Below are 25,737 nucleotides of genomic sequence, written 5' to 3' on the forward strand. Positions count from 1 at the left end.
ATTTGGGATTTCAAATGGCAATTTTCCGCGATGCCAGCTTTATCACTCTTGGATCAAAGTTGCCTAGGAAAAACACAAAGGTAAATAGGTCAAGGGCAACGGAGTAGGATCATAGAATCAATCTATCCATGTACCAAGCCTAAGACCAACATAAGTTTCACAGAGGCACCCAAGCTGAATTTTCAAGGATATTTAAATTGAGACATACGTTTTTTTACACTCATTAAACAATAACAAAAAATATCACTTCCCACAGAGGGCCTGGGCCTGGTTATAACCAATTTTTTAAAAAGACACATATAAAGGATAATGGCAACCGGTAGACAGTCTCACACACTCAAACAAACTGTGAAATAATGCTACAGCATAAATGAAAACATTGTTACACATCGCATACTTCAAGAAGAAAATTGAGCATTGGAGAGTAGAGTGGAAATCTGCTATAAAAGTATGGCCTAAAAAAATTTCTGATTACAAATTTCATTTTTTAGTGCTGGGTAAATTTTCCCAGAGGATACATGTATGTTAATTATGACCAACATTCTGAAAGCAATATCATGTCAGGATGAACTAGGTGCGGGATATTGAATTTATAGATATAAATAGGAAATTCGAGACTTACTTCCATTTCTTATGGTGGGGAATAAATACCATCCATTTCTTACATTGCAAAAAAATCACAAGTTCATATTTCTTCTCATTTTAAGTCAAATTCACTTTTCGGTGTCCGATTTATCTCAACTCATAAAATGGAGAAAGTGTGTCATATTTCTTATACACTGTAATACGCTTAACTTCAACATCTTGCAGCAGCAAAAAAAAATTTGCTGACTTAGAGTTGAATTTATCCACTTTAAAAGGAAAGTTTGGGTATTACCACCGCAGAGTTGAGATTAAGACAGTTAACTTTTCGGGGAACCAGAGTTGACACTAAGACAGTTAACTTTTAGTGGAACCAGAGTTGACACTAAGACAGTTAACTTTTCGTGGAACCAGAGTTGACACTAAGACAGTTAACTTTTCGTGGAACCAGAGATGACACTGAGTGAATAATGCTCTTGCTGAGTGTATTGTATTAATAAATGACTAGTATCTAAGCTGAAATCAAAGTCTGTTTATGCTAAAGAATGGCTTGAAAAACGTAACTAAATAAGATAGATCCCCAATCAAATATTATGCAAAGTATGGCACTCCATTGAAAATTAATGGAAAAAAACAAACCATTATAAAACCATGCACAGGGTCAATAACAAGGTTCAAGCTCTCTCAATTATAATTTCTCCCTTTATTTGATTGTAATAAAAGTAGCTACAAATGAAACCATTTTGACAAAGAAAGCAAAAGCAGCACTGCAGCTCAGGCTCAAGACTTAATTAAGGTATTGAAACTCGGTTGCTGAAAACAGTAGAATCTGATTACAGGCAAGAGTAACATCTGTAAAGGATTAATATTTTCTAAAAAAAAAACAATAAAAATTTATAGAGCACAATATCTATTAAACCTGATCTAAGCGCTTTAAGTCTTAACTGTTCAACAATTGCCCCATTTTTTTTAAATTTAATTCTTTTTTGTTTTGTTGTTGTTTTTACTGATTTAAGCAGCGATTTTCTTTCTGCAAAGGCACTGTTGAGTTATAGTGGGGTTAATTTTTTAAAATATTAAAAACATTTTAAGAGTAAAATTGCATTTTAAAAAACAAAATCTTCGCAACATGAAATGAGTGAAGAGTATATGAATGAGACAAGTGATATTATAGATATGAAATATATTAAAGCTGTATAAATCAGTAACAATGGGGGGAAAAAACGAATAAAAGTAGTGTTAGCACCAGATGGAACAGAATTACTGGTTAATAAATAAAACAACTTGGGATTTCTCAAAAAGATGGAAAAATAATCTAAATTAAATTTTGTAACAGTTCTAAATATATTCCATATATATCAGTGGCTCCGATAAATAAATAATTTTAAAAAAGATAGGATTAATCTCCTGAACCAATCCGTATTGCAATTGTGATTCAGGTTTATGCGCGACAATTTCTAAATAAAATCCATACAGGAGAAAACTTTTATCTTAATAAGATCGGTGTAGCAGTTATTTAGAGGGTTCCCATAGCTTGATTGGTGGAGTGGAAACCTGTCTTGACCCCAGGTTCAGTTGACTCCTGTGTCCACCCAGTAGTGAATGGTAATTGGGCCTATAAGAGCTGGCAGAAAGAATGTACTTTACCATAGACATACATATGTCCTTGCAAAAGGCATGCGTCTTATTAAAAAAGTAGCAAGCAATTGCTACTGACTATTTAATGCTACAGAGACTGGGATGATATTCAGCTCTATCGCTCTCATGGATCTGAAGGACTGTGCAGTTGTGTGATTAAGATAAATGCACGACACGTTTAACTAGATAAGTAATTTTTTTTTTAAATAAAGAAAGAAAAAGGACAAAAAAATATCAATTTAATCTCTAACCCAGTTAATAGGTGGTTTGCTTAATTGCAATGCGGATCAAAGGAGAAAACATCAAATAAAAATCTATTTCTTGATATATAGACCAAATCGTTATGAAAAAAAAAATCATATCTTGTAAAGTGAGCAATTCTTGTCAACAACCAGACATCTTGTCATAACATGTTGATTGCAATCTGTATGAAAAATACAAAGTAAAAATATTTATTAAAAAAGTGATTTAGTCATTTAGTAACAACTTGGAAAGTTATAAACATTTACTCGAATACGTACTTTTATTAGAGAGCATGTGCAAATATTTATTTTTAAATTCTGAGAAAAAGAAATTTTATTTGGTTAACTAATTATTTTGTTGTCACAAGCAAATCACGAAAGACTGAATATATTAAAGCTCAGATAATTTGCAGAATTAAATCTTATTTTCATAAGTTTAGAGTGTATGAACTTCAGCATAAAGACAAGAAGAGTTGTTAATACTAGGAAATGCAGATTGAAACATACAGTAAAAAAAAAAATTGACAGAGGATCTGATCTCATACCTGATTTTTCCAGGCAGAAGTTCTACTGCTACATAGCAGAGGTTAAGTCATAACCCAAGTCATAATTAGAACAATAATATATTGATAGCAGAGTTTAAGTCATAATTAGAACAATAATATATTGTCAATACTATCTCAATTAGTTAGTATGCATATTATACTGTTATGTTTTCCTGTTCACATTGTAATGGTTAGTCTATAACTTATAACAATCATTAAAATCAAGTTGACTTGTTCACTTTCATTAAAATCAAGTTGACTTGTACAAATTTGCTTTACTCAAAGGGTGATCAACTAATTATTTCATTTCATGATTTTGATTTTTCAAATTGCGTGTTTTTATTCCATTTTTGCCATAATGAATTTAAAAAAAAAAAAAAAAAGAATAAAATAATGATTAAAAAAATGAAGGGAGGGTTTATTAGGGATCTATATAGCCCAAATAGTCTAGAGCAGCTGGACTGATCATAATATTCTAACATGACATATCATGTAGTATATCATATTTAATCTTAATCAGAAATTATCTCAAACATTTAAAGTGAGTTTAATGTGCAAATCTTCAGCGTTGATTAAGCAACAAAAAAAAAACCATCGGTTTTTAAAGGATACAAATTAATTTTACTAAGTGCGGCTATGTCTAGTGGTATGTCTTTCGGGTCGGAAGGTCCTGGGTTCGAGTCCTGCTGTGCGTGGCGCATAGTTGAGTCCTTGGAAAAGGCTCTTTATTCACATTTCTCACAGTACTCATGTCCAAGAAAAAAATTGTACTATCGCCTAACAGGTGTTTGTCTCGTATTACATATTAAGTGTTGCTGTTGGCTAGGGACCCCTTGTAAAGCGCTTTGAGCTTGTTAATTAGATATTGTGCTATATTAAAAAAACTCAAGTACGAATATGTAAATATTATTGGTTAATGAGGTTCCTTGCCAATTTCCGGTTTCAATCAAACCATGCTCACATTCACTTTAATCCTGTGTTTTACGTGCAAGGTTTTAGTTGATGTGTATTGTGATTTTCATTTGGTCCTTTGCAAATTAAAGGTGTTAAAGGTTCACAAATGGATTGTTCATTGTTTTTTTTTCTTTTCTTTCTATATAACATAATCTACAATATTCTGCAAATGATACTTCGTACTGAAATCAATTTGTGTGTATTTTTGATAGATTGAGAATCACCATGCACCCCGTAATACATAAACCAGGATACGCTCCTGTTCTTTTTATCACCCCCCCCACCCCAACCACTCCACTCCGCCCACATCGTCACGTCGCCTGACGGTGAACTCCGATTTTGCTGTCTGGCCTCTCTTGTTCTAGGTCGGGCTACACGGATATAATTCAAATGAGCCCACCTTATAAACCAGTGAACACTAAATAGAGATTTTGGCAAACAAACTTTTTCTTATTTATTGCCTTACTAGTGCTGGTACCATTGATGTAATGACATTGGGAAGGTTCCAGAATTGAATTAAATCTATTAATTTACTAATATTATATCAAGTTAGTATTAACTTGTGTTGTTTTTATATATTTATTTATCCATTTAAATTTTTTTTTTCTCGTTTTCTTTAGTGCTTCTCAAAACTCATTTATCTAAATTGTTTTCTTATTTGTTTTTTTTGTTGTTGTTTTGTTTTGTTTTTTTAACAAATTAATTTGTTAGTTCCTTTTTTTCTCTCAAATTCTTAAAGTAATTACTGCTGTATTTTTATTGCCAGACTAAATATTTTTGCAAAACAATGTATTTTCTTTGTATTCCCTCTAATAAAACAACACTTTTATTCAAAAGTCACGACTAAATAAATATATAAAATACAACCACCATTTTGGTTTTCTCAACAATTGAATTAGTATACGAGAAATACTCTTCTGAGAAAGGAGAGAGTTGAATTCTAACTAAGTTATAGAGGAAATAAATACGTTTAAAGGAAGGGTGGGCAGATTCCGTACTTGCCCATCCTGAAGCTAATACATACATAAGATAGTTCGCAATGAAGAGGTGGGAAGCTAGGGGTTGGTTGGGTAAGGAGTAAAGATAACACGGTCGTTATTGTTATAGTCTAACGAATGCATGAGGAGAGATTGGTAGCATTATTTTGTCTTAATTTTATTGTATGAATTATTGGCGAAAGCCTAAGATTAAATAAACTTTGTTTTTGTTTGTCTTTTTTTGACTATGGAACTGATACTTGTCATAGCAGACTTGCCTACTTGAAATAGGAAAATAAAAATCGTAGTTTTCAGGGTTAATAAAATCGTAGATATTTTAACTACCCTTTAAAAAAATCACCGGAATTTGAGTCTATTATAGGTATCAAATTTTTTTAAAACGAGAAAAACTGATTGGAAACGTAATAATGATGGTGGTGGTAGTAATGATGATGGTAATATTATTATTGTTATTATTATTATCATTATTATTACTATTTTTATTATTATTATATTATTATTATTATTATTATTATTATTATTATTATTATTATTATTATTATTAATTATTATTATTATTATTATTATTATTATATTATTATTTTTATTTTTTTTCTTTTCTTTTAATTATTATTATCATTATGATTATTATTATGATTATTATTATTATTATTATTATTATTATTATTATTATTATTATTATTATTATTATTATTATTATTATTATTATTATCATTGTACGTATTGGTGGTATTACGATTGTTGTATTTTTTTCTGGTTATTAATGGTATCAGTTTATTGTTTGGTTCCATTTACCATTTTTGTCCACTTTCATGTATGTTGTCATCCAATTGTATGATTTATAGGCGAAAGCCTAAGATTGAATAAATTTTGTAATATCGTATGGTAATCATCATTGTTGACGACATTGTCGTTGTCATCATAATCATCATTATCAATAACAACAAAACCAACATTAACAACAAGTACTACAATAACAATAAAAACAATATCAACATCATTATATAATTTCCGTCATTGTCTCCACAACTATCATTCTAACCAACAGCACGACCAAGACCACTACCATAATTACATCCTCCCTCACCGTCTCCTCTTCCTCCTCCTCCTCCACCACCACCACCACCGCTACCACTATTCCAGCCACTACCACCACCGGCACAATCATTCTAACCACCAAGAGAGCAGTAAAAATGATGCAATTTGAGCTCTGAATGAGTCATATCTCTGTTGTTGCTTCTCAATGAAAACTTTAAAGTTACTACGAACTACTGAAAACCAGTAATGTAACAGAAATATTAATCTCGATATTGAGGGACTAAAGCATCTCTTTAATTTTTCGAGTGAACGAAATGGACTTGTATTGTCAAGGTGTTGTCGCATTATGTCTCGTCGCTTTATTTTTTGTTGTATTCTCTTTTGTGATTCATTTTTGATTACGTTTGGAATCATTAAAATCTACTGGTATTGTCATTTCATTGTGAATGTGATTATTTGTGGTTGAAATATTTTATTTTTTTTAAGGTGGAAAAAAAATATTCTAAAAAATATATTTATATGTCATATATATGCCCCACCACTATAAATAGGCTAGAACCGCCACGGACTGAAATACTTAAGCCAATCAATAAGTTTGAACTAAGACATTTGCACTATTTATTTGATGACGCAATCAATAAGTTGTCCATTTTACACCAAGGTCTCACTACATTATTTTTCTTTCTGTCTCCTCCTCTTTCTCTCTCTCTTCTTTGAGGGTCCATTGATTTTTTTTTCTCTAGATATTGTTGAATTCTCTCTCTCTCTCTCTCTCTCTCTCTCTCTTTCTCTCTCTCTCTCTCTCTCTCTCTCTCTCTTTCTCTCTCTCTCTCTCTCTCTATATGTGCGTAAGTGTGCAGGTGTGTGTATGTATCACCATACCTGCCTACTCTATGCAAACAGATCTTACTCTGTTCAGGACTTTCCAATATTTCTTCAATTAAATTTCTCCTCCAAAATGCTCTTGGTCTTCCAAATTTGCTCTTTGCCTGTGGCTTATGACTTAACACTAGACCTGCCAACCTCTCAGAAATGAAAAGTATATTCTGAGACCCAAAAATAATGTTGACATGAATTATTTTATGAATCTTTTGGTTCTTGCATGTGCCTTAAATTGAATAAGTACACAGACTTTACATGATCTAATGCAAGATTGTACGAATGAAATAAGACAGTGGTAAAGACGTCTGTTGGCTCAACTGATCCATTTAATGTATGAGTAGGATTACACCAGTGATCTGCTCTCAGCCCACTGCTGTTTTCAATAGTAATGGATGCTCTCACAGAACACATTTGCTCTTATGTTTTGCTGTCTCACAATGCCTCTTGATGTCATAAATCCCAGACATGGAGATTAAACTGTCACAATGGCAGGCCTTGCAGATGAAGTTACAGGATACTTATTTGAATAAGTATTTAGAAATGTCAGTTGCCTTTCCTCGATTTTGTAGCATTTTTAAAGGGCTCCATTGTAAAGAAATTCACATAATAACAAAAGTTTTTAAAACACAAAGAAAATTAATGAATGAATAAAATAGAACAAGAAAGGAACTGGTGCACATTCGACGTCAAACAATAAAATGAATAGAAATGAATGAACAAAGATGAAATAATGTGGTAAGAAAACCAACAAATTCGTGTTTCGATGCTATCGGATGCATGGAATTGGCAGTATAATAACAACATGAATCAAATGATGATATCGTACTTGGTATTGAAGAGAATTAAAAGGGGTCCGGTCAATACCATACCACTCACGACTCCCACTTAAATGAGTGACAAAAAATATGATTAATCGTATTGGTTGGCAGGTCTGTGATTATTTCATATTCTTGTCCTTGTTACATTTTAGTTCATTTTCTTACTGCTCAGTTCTTGTCCTTGGGACTTCATTTTCCTTTTATCAAAGCATCTGATGTTAATGAGTTGTTTTATGCATAAATAGACAATATCAGTTTTTGCGCACCATCTTTTACAGGGGTCTAAAATAGGTTGTAGTTCTTCAGAGCTACCTAGCCCATGAAGCCGGAGTTTATCCCTAGTTTCTATATCTTGAATCAGACAATAGCAATTGCTTGCTACCCTTTGGATAGGATGCTAGTCTATTGAAAAGTACTTACGCCAGATCTAACAAACCCAGCTACCAAATCACTACTGGGAGGGGTCAGAAAAAAATCTCGACTGCACCCGGGATCGATCTCAGTCCCTTTGCTTGTGAAGCGATTGCTCTACCAACTGAGCTATCGGGACCCCAATATACTAAAATAAAGTTCAAACAATTACAATAATTCACTACTAATTTCTTTCCTGAAATCTTCTTTAAGAATGTATGGTAACAATTATTGATAAGGAGATAGAAAGTAGGAAAACGTGAAGTGACATTTTATTGAACTGTATCTTTCTGTCAGTTTCCATTGCTGTTGTCTTCCCAGAAAATTTAACATTTGATTAATTACCCACATATTTTGATCAAAAACCTTACCTCATTCAGTATAAAAAATACACAATCATTTCAATGGCCTTTGTATTGTGGATCACGTTTCTCCAGAAAAGCTTTCATTCCTTCTTGTCTGTCTTTTGTTGGGATAACCTGAAAGACAGACAGGTCAATGGAGAATATCCTATACTTATTCTTACTTTGCCCCATCCACAAACCATAAAACGGGAGCATGTCAAGCATGAGAACAATCCCTTTTCAAATCCAGTTAAAGGGTTTTTTGGGGTTTTTATTATTATCATTTTTTTTTTTTGGTGACATCACTGTCCACTCATCAGTTATTAGGTAGATTCTGTTTGGTCCTTCGAAAATACTTTGTGATAGATCAACATCCTATACAAAAGGTATTGAGCAATCATTTAACACTGACACTACAGAAACCAGGAGAAACCCAGGGTTCATTGGCCTTATGACTTAAACTAACCTAAATCAGCTATTATTTTTTAAATGATAAATATGCTGGAATGAATCACAAACTTCAGATGAAGGATAAAAAAAAAGTGACACAGAAATAAAAAGAAAAAAAAAATTTAATTGAGCTTTTATATAGCGCAATATCCACTAAACATGCTAAAAGCGCTTTACAAGGGCTCCCTAGCCAACAGCAACATTTAACATGTAGGAAGGTATATGACGCCTGTTAGGCGATATTACAATTTTATCGGACAGAGACAATGCTGTTAATGGCCAGGTACTCATTTTACACCTGAGTACTGTGAGAGACTGTGAGTAAAGAGCATTTTCCAAGGACCCAACTATGCGCTGAGCAAGGCTCGAACCCAGGACCTTCCAATCCGAAAGCGAGTGTCATACCACTAGACCACAGAGCCAAACAATAAATAGAACCTAAAGTGAATAGAAATTATATTCATTTGTTTTTAATAGTTCACAAAATAGGTAAATTTATTGAGAGTTACCCATTATCCAGTGATGATAATGGCAATTTGTCAAAAAGGAGGAAAATGTATCCGTCCATAACATAAAATATCATAGTTTCGTATGTTATATTACTACTTTTAATGAACATCAATTCTTAACAATATAGATATAACTTACTTTATGTAAAGTTTTGATGAATTGTCCTTTTCTTAAAACGATCTTAAAGACATATGTACCATCTATTCAAGAGATTTCAAATTAACCTTGGTCAAAAGTTCTGGAAGTATTTGCTTTTACTTGTTTTATCTTTGTTGCTGTAGCCGAGAGAGAGAGAGAGAGAGAGAGAGAGAGAGAGAGAGAGAGAGAGAGAGAGAGAGAGAGAGAGAAAGAGAGAGAGAGAGAGAGAGAGAGAGAGTAGTTTAATTGTGATGGGGTTTTGTTTTTCTAATCAGGGAGGGATTTATAACAATTTTCTTTTTAAACGCAGCTATAAGTTTACTACCCCACTTGACCTACATACAAATAAAATCTAGACTGATCTACCCCTCGTCCTTCTCGAACATCAATTGCCTTGTGTCTGGCGCCAGTTTGTCTAGACTGATGCCACAAAAATGGGAATGTCACCAAAATTCATGCATTTGAGCATATGTGTCAAAATATGACACAAGACTCGATGGTGATGTTTTCACTTGACCTGGGCTTTTATCAGAGGAAAATGTCTGACACCGCAAAATCAGCAAGAAATTTTTTTTAGAAAATCCCAAAATCCTGGAACACTGCAGAAGATTATCATCACTGATTATCAGCATTTTTAGACAACACATCAAGTATTGAGTATTCACAATCTTTTCAAATGTATTTATATGTAAATATATTTGTTAAAGTTAACAAAGTTAACTTAACTCTCTCTCTCTCTCTCTCTCTCTCTCTCTCTCTCTCTCTCTCTCTCTCTCTCTCTCTCTCTCTCTCTCTCTCTCTCTCTCTCTCTCTCTCTCTCTCTCTGTGTGTGTGTGTGTGTGGTGTGTGTGTCCCTGTCTGTAACTTCACAAACCTGAGCATAATAAGCTTCTTCAAAGCGCATTCCAGCATCAATTTCAACCTGTAGAGGGACAATGAAGATCTTAATAAATGCCTTGAATTTAAGAAGAAAATATTAAAGAAAACTAATAAGAATGGTAGCTGAATTAATTCACCTTTTAAAAAATTCAAATTATTTCAAATGTTGTTTTTGATAAGAAGCAGCCTAAAATAATGCTTATCAATCAAATTAAAATAGACCTATGGGTTCGGTTTTAAATTAGGATTAAAAGGAAGAAGATGGTAATGACTTAATTTATACAAAAATCTAAATCCACCTTTACAACCTACATTTTTTTTATAATAAAAGTTTTATAACCATTAGGCTATCATCATTAAGTGGCATTGTATATGAGTCATTCTCAAAAGGTCAATGCCAAAGTGTTGCTTACGTTCAAAAAATTCAATGTACTCTAAGTAACTAAAAAGTGTGTCTTGAGGGAAGGTAATGCATACCTTGGCATGGATTTGTGTAGAAAAAGATAGTAACTGTCACTATTTCCAGTACATGAGCTGGTAAATAGCCCCATGTCAAAAATCTCTGACGTCATGGATGACACAAATTAAAGTTTATACCACCCCACCTGTTCTAATGAATTGTAACATTGTTGTGTTATAGGTTACAGTTTGCAAGTTTCTTTTTGGAGATAACAATATTATGACATCCTTTGAAAGAGCTAATTAGTTTGAGCAATGGAACATTGTCATCATGACGTCGGAGACAATACAGACTGTTTAAGTTTTAGTCACAGCATCACTTTCACGGTAGTGATGGCAATAATCACTAATAATCCTCCAAAATGAACCAAATAAATAGGCAATAGTACGTCTGACTGGATTAGACTAGGAAATGAGACAAAATTTGATAATATGCACGTGGTCTCTGACGTCATGATGACACAAAAATGGTAGAGACAACCAATCAGTTCAGGCTAAAGTTATCAGAACTAGAACTAGTTGAGAGATATCTGCCCCCCCCCCCCCCCCCCCCCCCCCCCCCCCCCCCCAACCCAACTGGGACAATCCTTGTCACAGGGAGTGAAAGGCCATCACATATGGGCCTTGGTAGAGTTTGAACAATTTAAAACATAGTGTGTGCCCTCCTTTAAAAAATCAAAAATCATGATCAGTTAGAAACAACCTTTATTAAACATATGAACATAGAAAGGCAAAATATACATCTGAATAGCATTGGAATAATAATCAAATCAACCCACGAGTGACAACAAAACATGTGCATTTTTACAAAAAGGTTGTAATTGCAATGCAACAATAATGATAAAAGCAACCATGCTACAATATCAGTGATAGCTGTAACGTAATGGTAGATTTGAGGAATGTACGAATAGCAAGTTACGAATTAATGATTTGTATTCCTGAAACAAACTAAAAGAAGCTCTAGGAATAATAGGCTGGAATACAAAACTCAGAATGCTTGTAGATATTATAATATCCACAATAAAACAGACTGAACTATAACTTTAGTAGTGCCGCCTGGCAAATGTAACTTTTAAAAAGAATTATCAATATTCAAGATATCAAGCCAGCCAGTAGAAATTCCAGTAACAATAAGCAAGCAAGCCTGGACAAGGTGAAATAAAATGAAATCAGAACGCATTTCATATAAATAATAAAAAATATCAGCATAAATGACACTGCATTAAGAATTGTGTTTGTTTTCAAGGATTTTACCGCACTTGCAACACATCAGGTCACATCAGCGCCAGTAAAAGGAAGAAAATTGGGACAGTAAAAACATTCTAGATGTACAATTAAAAGGACCTGAGGAAAAAATAAGACATAGGGTGCAGATTCCAAGAGCACCCTATCAGTGTACTTAGAGATCACCTAAAAGTCTCACCCAGACACTAGCACAAGATCCCACTAAGAAGAATACATTTAAATGTCTACAAATCATATGTTATACATAAGAAATTCAATCAAGACCACAAAGACTGGTTCTTCGATTGGCATCAGAGGAACCACATGATTAGCAGTCCAGTACTCGAGTGGCATAGCCGCTCCATGCTGAGGAGTGGAGCACCAGAAAATGGAGAAAGCATGCGAAGTACGAGTTTCCCTAGCTCGGCAAGTCTTATTGTTAAACTTCTGATAGCTCAGTGGACCCAACAATGGGTAAAAAGAGAGCACATCGACATTCAAAGCATTGGCAGCAGCCATCACTTGCCACATGCCCATAAAAACTGATGACTTACAGACACTGAGAGTTTCCTGCTGAAAGACAGACTCTGGACTATCAGACAAAGTAGTATCAGAATGGGAAATAAGAAAAGACAACTCATCCTGATCTAGGCACAAATAGTCCATAGCATTTGAAACCAGCTCCTAGACTATCCGACACCTTATCTCAACATGATGGTCCTGAGTGCCGAAACAATGGTAACTAAAGGATCTAGGCACGCGGTTACCATCTCCAACAGTTTCAACGGGTACCAAATATTGAATACCCATTAAACAGAAACGTTCTGAGGCAAAAGAATCCACCGAACCACTAACACTGCTCACTGTATGAAACATAAATTCAGGAAGTGGAAAATTCACGAAAGAGGATGAAACCCGTCTTACAACAGAACGAAGCTCATTGTAAGAATGACAATTGGAGAATATGCCAAGGACGTCTAAGAAAAGAGACTCACGTGACCTTTCCACAGAAACAGGCAAGTTGTCACACACATCAGGTGAAGCAGACGAGTCAACATTTGGCCCAGAAGTGCTCACAGAATGACTGAGGACATCCTTCACCTGCACGAACCGACGAGTATGACGCCATGGATCAACATGGTTGGAGTTTTGACAAGCCAAGAAGTTACCAGAGACACAAGGCGGACAGAAACAAGACAGATTTCTCAAGAGCAAACCATCAGATGTACTGAGAATATCATGAACCTGACGAGTACCAGGTAGACACTGAGTTGGACGGATGATATTATCGACAGAAATGTCAGAGGGAAGAATGAGGGAAAAGCTCCTGCGCACATGGACACAAATTCCATCAGAGACTGGAGGATGGACGGAAAGCCTCTCACAAGCAAAAGCATGAAGATCTTCAGCAGATTGAATGGTGACCTTACCTGCTTTGACAGCATTTTTTGCAGCTCGCTTCAAAACCCCACCAAGAGCATCACATGGGTTCTTGCCATGCCTTGACCCAAAGAAAGACCGTTGAACGGAAACAGATGAAGAGTGATAGGACTGCAGGTATGAAAATGGAACACGGGATTTATACTGTGATGAGCAACCATCACTAAAGACGACAACTCTAGAAAGAGACAGGGATTCCAACTATCTAAGAATATGCTGCATAATGCAATGCACCATATCAGCACTGTGCTGCAAGACATCACTGACAAAGACCCAGTTGTCCATGATGCGTGAACCACATGAACAGGTGTGGTAAATAACACAGGGGTGAACAGTCACCTGTGAATACCCAAAGTAAGCGGACTGAGGCTGATCCTGCTGAACACACAAGTAGTTCTCTGAAAAGTCAAGAACAGCAACAGCCCACCCACTGGGTATATCACGGATGAGGGAGGAGAATTGGTTAGTTTGCCACCTGTGGACAAAATCATGCATGGCCAAATGGAAGAGCTCAGATTTGAGCTCGGAAACAAGCTGATTAATAGTCCCTTCTTTTCTCACAAGATCCATTCTCATTCCAGACTTTCGCTGCACTCTTTCCCACTTTCGCCAAGACACATGCACATTCACATCCTTCACCGTACTCACAATGTCATCCAACCCATCTGTACCACAAGACTCACATTCCCAACTCACACATTCCCTACCATCACCACATACTGTCAAACCAATCAAGGCTGACAATGAAACTACTTTGGAGCCCCTGTCAATGACAGTGTTCAGGACTTTTGCCTTTAACATCGGGTTCAGGCAAATCTCGCAGAGGCATTGCCGCAAAGGGATTTTCAAATAAGATAAAACATTCTTAGGCCTTAGCCTAAAAAATGATGACCTTGATACGAGGCATCCATTTGCAGCAATAAAATCAGAATAAAGGCTTGCGATGCTTTTGTCAAGCACTTTCCTAACTTGAAGTTTCCTTGCCACACCCATTTTCCCAGGTAAAAAGTTGGACCTCTCCAAGTAGTACCCTTGTACTAGAGAGGCACATTTCCCTTTCCTCTGGTAGAGGCCTTCCGTGGGGAGACCTGCCAACAGTCTCTTTACAATGCATGAATGCATATCACGTTACCGACTAAGCGGGGAAGGCCACTTTTGTGTTGACTTTTGCTTTGATGGGGACTGATACACAATCCCAACATCCAGTAGAGCATCCTTGTCCTTCTTATGAACGGACCTAACTAGGCTTCTTAAGTTCACAAAAAGTCGACCACCTTTGGCCAGACGCTTTCTCAACCTGAATACTGTTGACCTGTTTGGAGTTGACGTGTCTGTAGTTGAGTGCGATGCGCCGATGGGTGGTTGGGGACAGGATGATACGTCGATGGGTGGTTGAGGACATGATACGTCGATGGGTGGTTGAGGACATGATGTGTGGATGGGTGGTTGAGGATTTGATGCGTTGATGGAAGGTTGAGGATTTGATGCGTTGATCGAAGGTTGAGGATTTGATGCGTTGATGGAAGGTTGAGGATTTGATGCGTTGATGGAAGGTTGAGGATTTGATGCGTTGATGGAAGGTTGAGGACATGATGCGTCGATAAGTAAGCGTGATATATCTGCAGATGTATTATGTGAGCATGATGTCTGCAATTTATTTCCTGCAGGTTTGTGTTCATGATAGTAGGAGAGACTGGCTTCTCGTTCCCTCCGCTTTTTTTGTGAGGACATATTCGCACGCCGCTTCCGTTGACTCAGTTTGTTCCTTTCCCTCCTCTCCTCGAGCTTTTTCTCATCCAGCCTCGTATTTCGTTTGGGGCCTGTGATCTGCATTTTCTCCTTACACCGAGCACTGAAAATGAGAAAGATGGAAATTGCTGAATAACGGCATGAATTGAGTATTGTTTTTGTTTGCATTAAGGGTTTTAACAGCGCTTGTAACACATTTAGGTCATTTCAGCACCAATGAAAAGGAAGCAGGGATCTAATTATAAATTTGAAAATTTTCCAACCACTGAAAAATAGTGGGTCGCAGTATGAGACTTGACTTTTGCTAACACTACCATAGTTACATCCATTATAGTAGATGAATATTGATCAATGAATAATGCCAAAAACTATGGGGACATATAACCGTAAACAATATCAAGCATGCGCTCATAAAATGCTATGCACACCCCATTTAAGATCATTGTGATGAAGAGAATGAAATAACACTAACCGATATGCAATATTGCGGATTCTTGTGGCTTCCCTTTGAATTGCCTTCTTGTCCTCCAGCAACGACTGGCGATAGTGACGATGCCACAACTTATCAGCCTCTTTATGTTCCTTGTACTTCAAAGGATCCGCCTTCAACTGCTCCCTGTAGCGATGGTTTGACTGTTTCTTCCTCTCAGCAGCAGTGAGAGTTGGAGCAGGTTGTGGAATATCAAACTCCAGTCGTCGACGACACTCTCTTTTGGGACGCTCTGTAAAATATGACAAAATTGTTCATAATTATGATCACTCATACGAAACTTCCTTAACATTTTTTTTAAAAAACAGAAATAGACGAGCCTAAACTCACAATTTTCATATGATGTAATCTGAAAACATCCCTGCTCAGTCTTTAAAAAACATGTTTCTTTCGAAAATTGACAACACAAACTTGGGGCCCAACTTCATGCCCTTTTCGACCGTATTGACCAGCTTCATTTTCATTAGATAAAAAGCAATGGACAGTCGAAATATTTCAAATTCTTGTCTGTCTACGTAAAATAAATGGTATCAAATAGGACCTCTAATCACAATTTACAGCCCAATTAAATCAACCAAAAAGGAGCTTTGGAAGAAAATCATTAAAACAAAAAAACTGAACAACAAAAATTACAATTTCGTAGTGGGCCAGAACACTAAAAGAAATTAAATAAACCATGACATCTTATGACAAACCTATATCATTATGTCACACGGATATGGCAAATCATCAGTAACATTAAAATCACTGAAATATCACAAGACCCAGGTTGAGGATGGGAGGTTTTTTCTTTTAATACTGAACTTACTCTGGACAACATCGAGTTTTATTTTTTTTTAAAATGTAGTGCAGAACATCACAAATGAAAAAAAGTATTTTGGTCATCAGGATGTCGGAGAACAATTACTGCTTAACAGACATGCGTGACTAAAAATATAACAGGAGATGACTATCCCAGCATCAAAAGTGAAAAAGGAATAATTTTTATATCTAAAAGAGAATTCATCTTCAGAAAAAAAAACCTTGACTATCGACGTCACTGTGACAAAATCTTAATTTGGTCAGAATGAAGTCAGGGAGAAAATAGTCATAATTTAAATGACCGGATAAGAAGAATCCACAATAACAACCAGGAAATTAGAGGATCATAAAAAAAGCGTTATTGGAATTACTGGGACTGAAGTCTTCACTCTCTAAAACAAGGCATTTAAAAAACCATGATGTAGCACCCCTACGACGTCATCGTGACTATCTTCTTTTTCTCAACATGCCCTCGACGTCATTTTGACAAGACATTACATTGGTCACCGTGACGTCGGAAACCAAATTTCATTTAAATGCCATCAGCTCTACTCCAAAAATGATAGACTCGTCTTCAAAATTTAGCATTTAAAAAAATGAAATCAACCACATGATTTGGCGTGCATCAGTGGAAGTAAAAAAAGAGGGGCTAATCTAAAATTTATAAAATAACTACGACGTCACAGTGACACACTTTCTATCTTGTCATGTCTTATCTGTGACGTCGGAGAAGACCCATGGTGAGACCGATGCAAAAATTAAAAATAACGTTCAATGTCGTGAATATAATTTAGATGCAAATCCTCCAAAGAGTCATATGAACCTACATACTATAAAAATGCCTATTTTATCAAAAACAACAAAGTATCTTAATCCGACGTCACGATGACAGCTAACACAAATTGTCGACGTCATGCTGACCTTTGTCACGGCCCCTCTATGACGTCGAAACCAGAAAATTAAATTGAATAAACTCTAAACCCAAGAGTACAATAATAAGCAAAATTTTCTAATTGTGATGTAATTTTAACATTTTTATTTTGAAATAAAGTTTGCTAAGATAAAAGATAAAAAAGAACGGTTCACAACGTGAATTCGACGTCACAATGACCAAGACAGTAGTTCAAAGTACTTACCCATTTAAAGGCGATGATCACTTCACACTGAGAATTTCCGTGAAAATACTTGGTTTAATGCACGAAACAATGAATGTGCTGATCAGAGCACGAAAAAACGAGCGTGGATGAATTAAAAGAAAGGAAATATTGATGGATTTTGCTAAGTCTGCCTCTGACGTCATTGAGTCATTGTGCGTGACCAAGCGCAAATGGACTCGTCGGAGATGGGCAACGGCACTTTATAAGTCGACGGAATTAACTCTTCTATAAATGTGGCACAAAAAACTTGAACTTTAGCCACGAATCAAGCAACGGAACTTATCCCGTTCCCAAATCTCTCAATGCATCTCCGACGTCATGAAATGACTAAGTCATCATGTCTCCGACACATTATGCTTAATTATCAAAAAAATCCCCTTTTCATAACGAAATTTTGCTTTCTTATTCCTTATTTTTATCACCACTTTCATCCTATTTTCGAGATTAAGCGATAAGGCTGCCCGAGTATTATAAAATCAAATCTAAATATTTACTTTAAAATGACAAAGGGCATGACGTCGGAGTTATTAATTTTTATCGCCAATTAAATCAAAAGTATTTAAATTATAATTATAATTATTGTTTGGAATCATTAAGGTACGTTTCTTTTCCGGTAAAAAGCAAAGTTAACAGCGTTTACAATCAGCCTTCCTGTATTTTATCTATGTGAAAGACACGACATATTTTGTGCAACAATTTGAGAGAAATAAAATCATGGGATTTTTTCAACAAATTGCATGTACCAAGAAAACTAAATAATTTTCACGCCCCATGTTATCTCCAGTATATCTTTAATAAACCTGCTTTTAATTGGGTATCTACACGAGTATGTTTACTGAGTGGTTATTTTTTTATGTTACCCTTAAAAAAGACACCCAATCTCAATCTCACCTTTTGAGAATGACTCATATGGAGGTCAAATAGTCAATGAGGAGAACAAAGGCTTTCTGTCCAGAATCAAATAAATAAATAATTAATGAGTAAATTCCCTTAATTCATACATGGGGAAATTTGTCTGACCAGGTGTCAGTTGTGCTACAATTCTGCAAAGTGAGCAATAAGGATTGAGTTTCTTGCTCATAGAAACAGCAAAATGCCAACAGCACAGACTCAAACCTCTGTTACCCCGAGCTCTTGGAAATCTTGCTTTTAATTAGGATTTCCTACCTCTATTCCTCTGTTGATAGCAGCCTTTGCCATTCTCAGAGCGATAGGTCCCTGTAATATAAAAAATGACAGCCCTGCAGTTGTCAATAATACAGAATGTAATTAAAATGGAAAATACTATATTGTTGGGTGAAATGGTAGGAGGTAGGAAATTAGCTTGAATCATAATACATGTTCCCGGATTTTAGTCGATTTATAAAAGGAACATGTTGAAAGTTGCATTTTACTTTCAGTTTTTTTTTTTTTTTTTATGCATATAACAGACACAGCAACATTCAGTTATAACAGTCGCAATGATGTTATTATAAATGGGTTGCACTTCTTTGTGTTGCCACAAAGTCAGTATAAAATATAAAAGCATCATCATGCTTACATTCTGATTGGGATCTCATCAACTACTCAAGGTACGATTTTTCTGAAGTCAAATATACAAAATCACAAAGAAAACAATCTGATAAAATTAAAATTGGCAAAAACCAAGTGACTTGTGTCTTCCAGAAAAACCCCTGGATTGCCATATCAAGTCAAGTGTATAAATATTTAACAGTGCTGACGGTGACTAGAGGTGAAAAAGGAGGGAAATTTCAGCGATTGCCATTAAGTCCCATTTGTACTGCATCAACTCCCACTTTTAGAGAAATTGAGATGATAAACTATCATTAATACTCTAGCTAACTTCTGGAGAGTGGGAAACTGCACCTATTTCTTCTATCCAACATTAAGTCTCTCACTTGACCTTTTGCCACAAGCAAGAGACTTTAAATCTGGATTTTCCTCCGAAAATCAATTTCAATATTTTAGAAAATTGTAATCATCTTATATCACTACAAAATTTATATAAAAAATCATATATTAATCATTTCATAATGTTCAAGAACATACATATTGAATTTCAGTTTAGAAACAGTTTGAATAGTTAGTCAAATAAGAGAAATTTCACAAAATTTTAATCGTGTAAATTTATAAAAAACATCTAACTCCGTATAATTAAAGACTAGTTCTCTTAAAGGCATGTGGTTTAGATTGCCAGCATCATGTCTGGAATAAAATTGACAGCACAGCAGTAGGACTGAATTTCTATAAAATCACAATTTTTCCGATTCACCAAGAGATAATAGAACTCTGTTTTGATCAAAAAGCCTGAGTCACAATGCTGTCATAGCAGCGGCGTGGCATGCTTACAGTCTAAAGTGGTGCCAGACGAAAATGACTTACACATACTATATTTGTAAATATAAAAGAAAGAAAAAAAATTAAAGAAAATACTTACTTACATACTTGTAAAGTAAATTTGCATGGGAATGGTTCTACCCCTGGAAATCTTTTCAATAGTTTGTTTATAGAAATCACGAACTAATAAATTGATAGGAGTTTGGACAATGAGGGAAATGGCTAAAGGGATACATGCAGACATTGAATGTCAATTGAACAAAGGTTAATTTCAAAACGTACAAAGCGTAAGAATGTTAACAGCCCCATTCCACTTCGGAAATCAAACAATACACCATACAAGATCTCTCTCTCTCTCTCTCTCTCTCTCTCTCTTTCTCTCTCTCTCTCTCTCTCTCTCCTCTCTCTCCTCTCCTCTCATCCCTCTGTGTGTGTGTGTGTGTGTGTGTGTGTTGAACGTGCACGCGCACACACACACACAAAGTCAAAACACATAATCACGCGAAGATCATATAGCATCACTACCAAGAAAGGTATTGCTTGATTCGTTCACATTCCTTCATATAAATTTTTGCAGCAGCAATAATAATAATAATAATAATAATAATAATAATAATAATAATAAAATAATAATAATAATAATAATAATAATAATTGATAATAGTAAATTACTATATTTAATAATCACGATAAAGAGAGAGAAACAAATGAACTTGTTAATAATCGTGATTTCGATAATAATAAAGATGGGAGAAGTTCCCAGACTATGATGTAAATGACCAACATTAGCTATTATTCCCCAGTCCACCAGAGTTGGAGCAAATATTGCTCGGCACCTGAGGCGGGATTTTTCTCGTATTTGAAGATGGTAAAAATTCGAGCCATATTCTCAGGTAGTCAATGTGGCAACACTGATAGTAATAGCCTTAAATGGTTTCCAATAAAAATCTGCTCCATCCGTGGGGAAATCCAGTCACTCGCCCAGGGATGGTACACAGTCGCTGACAGTCATCAACGGATTGTGTAAATAGGGATAGAAGCATGGATTGAAGGCGTTGTGACAGAGAGAGAGAATGTTTCGCACTGTTGACAAAAGGCGGTATATACCATTTCTCAGTTTTATATATTTTTTTAATGCTATTATCCATTTTTAAAAGATGGATGCGGTGCCAGGCACCATTTGAACCAATAGAGCCACGCCCCTGTGTCATAGCTCTGATGTTGAAATCAAAGGCATACAGTTATGGTCAAATACCAATTTTTTTTTAAAGGAAATAACGAGATATGTTTTCAGATCGGCCTAAAGAGGGACCCCCCAGCTAGTAAAGGGTTAAAATCTATTGTTTTGACCATGTCTGGCTAATTTTACCCTATCTGCCATTTCGTCAGCGAGTAGTAAGGCCCTTTGGTATGCAGCATCTCCTTCTTTATTCTGCTCCACACAGTGATTCACCACTCCATTTCTTTCACACTGAAATTGAAGAAGGCATTTATGAAAACTAGTAATATATCATTCTATAAGCTGTGAGTAGAATTTAGTCCATCGTTTTAAACAAAATTTCATATAATTCCTTTCTTTTTGTCTTGTTTGGTTTGATAACCTTTCAGACTTTTTAACTTCTATTGAATAATTGAAGGGAGTTTATTTTTTATTTGAAAATTGTGATAAGCCATTAGCAACCTGAAAAGCTGAAAAATCATAATTACAATACAATTGGAACCTATCACTTTCTGACTTCTGGTGTACAAAGGGAGATGGGTCACAAATGGTTTATCACAGCAACATAATGTGGTAAAATTTATGTTATTTGGTTGATAAAGAAACAGTGGTATTGTAATAAGAGACTCTACACATACCTCAAATCCATCCATGATGCGACTGGTTAAAATGAGCTCCTTGGCTTTGGCCCGTCCCACAACACGTGGTAGTCTCTGAGTCCCACCAGCTCCGGGTATTAAAGCCCTACTGGTTTCTATCAGACCAATCTTTGCATTGCTAGCTGCATGCAATGAAACAGTTTCATGGAGACATTTTTTTATGATAACAATCCATTGATCACGGAATAAATGCAAATATGATCCATCCATTCAAAGTGGCAATTATGTTGATTGTCAAAGAAGCCCAAAAAAAAAAGAGTTTAGCTTTATAATATGATCAGAAATATGAAATTTTGGGTTTATATGAAATGAAACTGTATGTCATTTTGACTAACTTGTCTCATTATTTTAAGTGGATCTCTAAAAGGTAACTTCCAGAATTGGCTGTAATTTTGCCACAATGTTTAATAGATACATATTTATCACATTACAAAGATATTTTTAAAATTAGTTGCTATAGTTTTTGAGTTAGGATCATTTTTTCTGTAACTATCCTCTTAGTTCTGAGACCTTGATATGGTCTAATAATGGCATACTTTGAGGTTTAATATGTTAAAAAATGATAAAGATATTCAAAATCAGCTTTTGTAAAGTGTTAGAGGATGTCCATATGAGTTATCATGCCAAATATCTGGCCTTAAACTAGAATATGTTTTGAGATCTACCCAAAATAAAGTAATGTTTAAAACGCTGGCTCAGCATGTTAACCATGTCACCACTCCTGGAAAAAAACATGAAAAAAAAAGTTTTGAGGGTTTAGAGTATCTAATTTTAAGCAAACAACTACACTTATGTATATAAACAAGCAACAAAGAAGTAATATTGATTTTAGTACTATACCATAGCCATCCCCGCCCCCCTCAACCCCAAAGCCTTTACAAAAAAATCACCATTTGTTGTATTCAGAGCAAACGATTTTCTAAATTCTAAAACCAACCAGCAATCCTCATATCACAAGCAAGTGCCATCTCCAAGCCACCTCCCAAAGCAGCTCCATCAATGGCCGCAATAGTCGGCATGGGAAGATTTTCCAATTCCATCATAGTAGATCGCAGCATGTTGGTAAATTGTGAAACTTCCATATTAGTCATTTTGGCACGTTCTCTCAAATCAGCACCTGGATTCAATGGTTTGTTTTGTTGGGATTTTTTTTCAAAACATAAAAAAGAGAGAATAATGTAATAATTCAAGTGATATCTTCTCTTTGATTATTCTGAGGTGAAAAAACAAACAATTCTTTCATTGGGATGATAAAAACAGATCATGACATATTTTCAATTATGAGGTATGTGTATATAAATGGAAAAATTACAAATCAAAACAACTCTGTATATTGCAAGATCATTATTTTGTCAATCAAGTTTTAAAATTCTGATTCGTTTCCAACACAAATAGGTTTAAAAATAAAATAGATATATATGCAACCTCTCTAATCTAATATCTTTCCAGACTAAGGTATATGAGACAGCCTTTTACAGTGCTTGTGACAATTTTATGCTATTTCATTGCCAGGGACTTGGATTCATGAAACATAGTTGGCAAGGTTTAGCCCGTCCATCACATAGTCCTGATCTTGTACCTTCTGATCTCCATCTGTTTGGGCCATTAAATAAAAGGTTTGACCAGATGAAGGACACGTGACACGGATTTTATGCCTCAAATTAATGGAAACTTTTTTTCTGTCACTTATATGAAAAAATAATGCAACTATTACAATGGTGGATGTGTTGAAAAATAGATAAGCTGTACAGTGTTTTTTTTTTTATTATTGATACATTTCAGGTTTAAATAACTCCAAAGATATGTAAGATTTCATCTAACGGTTTTTTGCCATATGTGCAGAATTAATATAAGTTTTGATTGATATAAGTTTTAACACTGTGCGCCCTTTGGTAGCTGAGCTATGATGTCATCAGTAGAAAAGGGTGATTCTGACATAAATTGTAATCTATTTTGGCTTTGTCCGTCATGGTTCTCGAAAAAAAAGATTATTTAACAAGCCAGTCTAAGAATATCAACTTGGAACACTGCCTTGACGCACTGGAAAATTATTTTGTGTATGATGTCATCACTGATCGTGATTGATGATTACGATAGCATTTTAAAGTTTGACACAATGATGGGAACCCTTGGTGACAGCAGTTTTTATAAAAACAAAACAATGAGATGAGCCAATTTCCTGGCCTGATCTAACCCTAATTGACTTTTTGATGGGGATATGTGAAGAGCAGATTGTTTAGAACCACCGTGAGGGCATGCGTCTCCTGAAGGCAAAAACAAGAGAAGCTGTTCATTCTGTCACATTACTTATGCTCCAAAAGATGTGGGACAAACTGGAGAGATGCTTGTGGCTGTCATTCAAAATGGTGGTGGTCACATGGAGCTTCAAATCAGAGGATTGCACAAACGCACGATCACAAGCAAGATATCAGAAAAAAAAATGAAATATATTTCGATTAATACGTTGAAAATCAAATTGATGTCGTTGCAGCTGTTCTTGAGTTATTCAAACCTGATTTGTGTCAATGATTAAAAACAAACACACTGTATATTATGATTTATTTCCAAATTACCCTTTTCTACTCATGACATCATAACTCAGCTACCAAAGGGCGCATAGTGTTAAAACTTATATAAATCAAAACTTAAATAAATCTTGCACATATGGCAAAAAAACTGATAAAATCTTATATAGTTATTTAAACCTGAAATATTTCAATAATTTAAAAAAACACATTGTATATCTATATCTGTATGAGTTTGGTATCATTCCCAGATGTTATTTTTCGTATGTACCAACTTTGAAATAATTTCTGGGACAGTCCTTGTACGTTTTTAACATGAGATCAATTTGGAGAGATGACAAAATTTATTACATTATCATGAATACATACCAGCACAGAACACACCAGGGACTTCACTGCGTACAATCAAAGTCCGTATAGATGAATCTACCTTGATTGTCTTCATGGCATCATTGAACTGAATGACATTTATAAAATATGAAAAATGATTCATTCATCAGACATGTTGATTGCTTAATCTTTTATCTTAGAAAAAAATAAAAAATAAAATCCAACGTGACCAAAATACAGGGGAAAAAATGCAAATATGCCAACAACAAAAAATAAATAATAATCAAAAGACACACCTTTTAATTATTTATCTTTTTGTTTAAATAAGTATCAGTGATATAAATGTGTTGCAAACTTTAATCTACCTTATGAATTAAACTGAATATGAGGGGGCAAAAATCCAAATAACCTTCATGCTAAGTACATCTCAATATTTCATCTTCATTGCTGCTTAAATCATTTAAAGCAGTGTCCACTTCTCAATAGTCCTATGTCCAATGAATTATATATTTCTCAATCTTTGAACAGAGTATTTATCTAATTTTTCTTTGTAAATCATTTTTTTATTATTTAATTATGATGCTAGAAAAGTATAATATAGAAAATTCTGACACAATGATAATAGAAATCAATGCTAAGTAAAGAAACTATTGTTGCAGGGAAAAAGAAAAGAAAGAAATCAACACCATCACCAACTAAAAAAATAAATAAATAAAATAAAAAGGGCAGTATCTGGTATTAGTTATTTCTACAAGTAGAATGTATTTGTCATCGAATCTTTCCCTTAGTTGTGCCATCACAGTGAACACCATAATTAGGACAACTCAAGCAACGTTTCCAAGTTAATGATTTCTAAGAATGTGCAAAACTCATAAAATCCACAACTCTGCAAGAACAGTTGAGACACAATACTAAGAA

General features: G+C 34.9%; 3 protein-coding genes across 4 annotated transcripts in view; all 3 read right to left on the reverse strand.

Moving 5' to 3' along the window:
• Positions 1-37: 37 nt before the first annotated feature.
• Positions 38-25,737, reverse strand: part of LOC144974883 (methylglutaconyl-CoA hydratase, mitochondrial-like) — a 29,012-nt gene continuing 3,312 nt past the window's right edge. For both annotated transcript variants that reach the window (XM_078918337.1, XM_078918338.1), the window contains 8 exons: positions 24,859-24,946; positions 22,902-23,081; positions 21,944-22,086; positions 21,456-21,557; positions 18,917-18,967; positions 10,425-10,472; positions 8,480-8,587; positions 38-2,644 (listed from right to left, as the gene is read on the reverse strand). In XM_078918337.1, coding sequence (XP_078774463.1) covers positions 8,510-8,587; positions 10,425-10,472; positions 18,917-18,967; positions 21,456-21,557; positions 21,944-22,086; positions 22,902-23,081; positions 24,859-24,946 — 690 coding nt within the window. In that variant the 3' untranslated portion in view covers positions 38-2,644; positions 8,480-8,509. The remainder of the gene's footprint in view (positions 2,645-8,479; positions 8,588-10,424; positions 10,473-18,916; positions 18,968-21,455; positions 21,558-21,943; positions 22,087-22,901; positions 23,082-24,858; positions 24,947-25,737) is intronic.
• LOC144974882 (uncharacterized) lies at positions 11,577-17,804 on the reverse strand. Its single transcript, XM_078918336.1, has 3 exons — positions 17,729-17,804; positions 15,774-16,023; positions 11,577-15,404 (listed from the first exon to the last, which is right to left on the reverse strand). The coding sequence occupies exons 1-3, from the start codon at positions 17,730-17,732 to the stop codon at positions 14,681-14,683; spliced, it is 978 nt and encodes a 325-aa protein (XP_078774462.1). The 5' UTR covers positions 17,733-17,804; the 3' UTR covers positions 11,577-14,680.
• On the reverse strand, positions 12,797-14,674 carry LOC144975541 (uncharacterized). Its single transcript, XM_078919702.1, has 2 exons — positions 13,787-14,674; positions 12,797-13,753 (listed from the first exon to the last, which is right to left on the reverse strand). Exons 1-2 carry the CDS (start codon positions 14,672-14,674, stop codon positions 12,797-12,799), a joined length of 1,845 nt encoding a protein of 614 aa, XP_078775828.1.

The sequence above is a fragment of the Berghia stephanieae genome, chromosome 6 (assembly GCF_034508935.2).
Source record: "Berghia stephanieae isolate SIO BIC M18660-M18661 chromosome 6, UCSD_Bste_1.3, whole genome shotgun sequence".
Classification (NCBI taxonomy): Eukaryota; Metazoa; Mollusca; class Gastropoda; order Nudibranchia; family Aeolidiidae; genus Berghia; species Berghia stephanieae.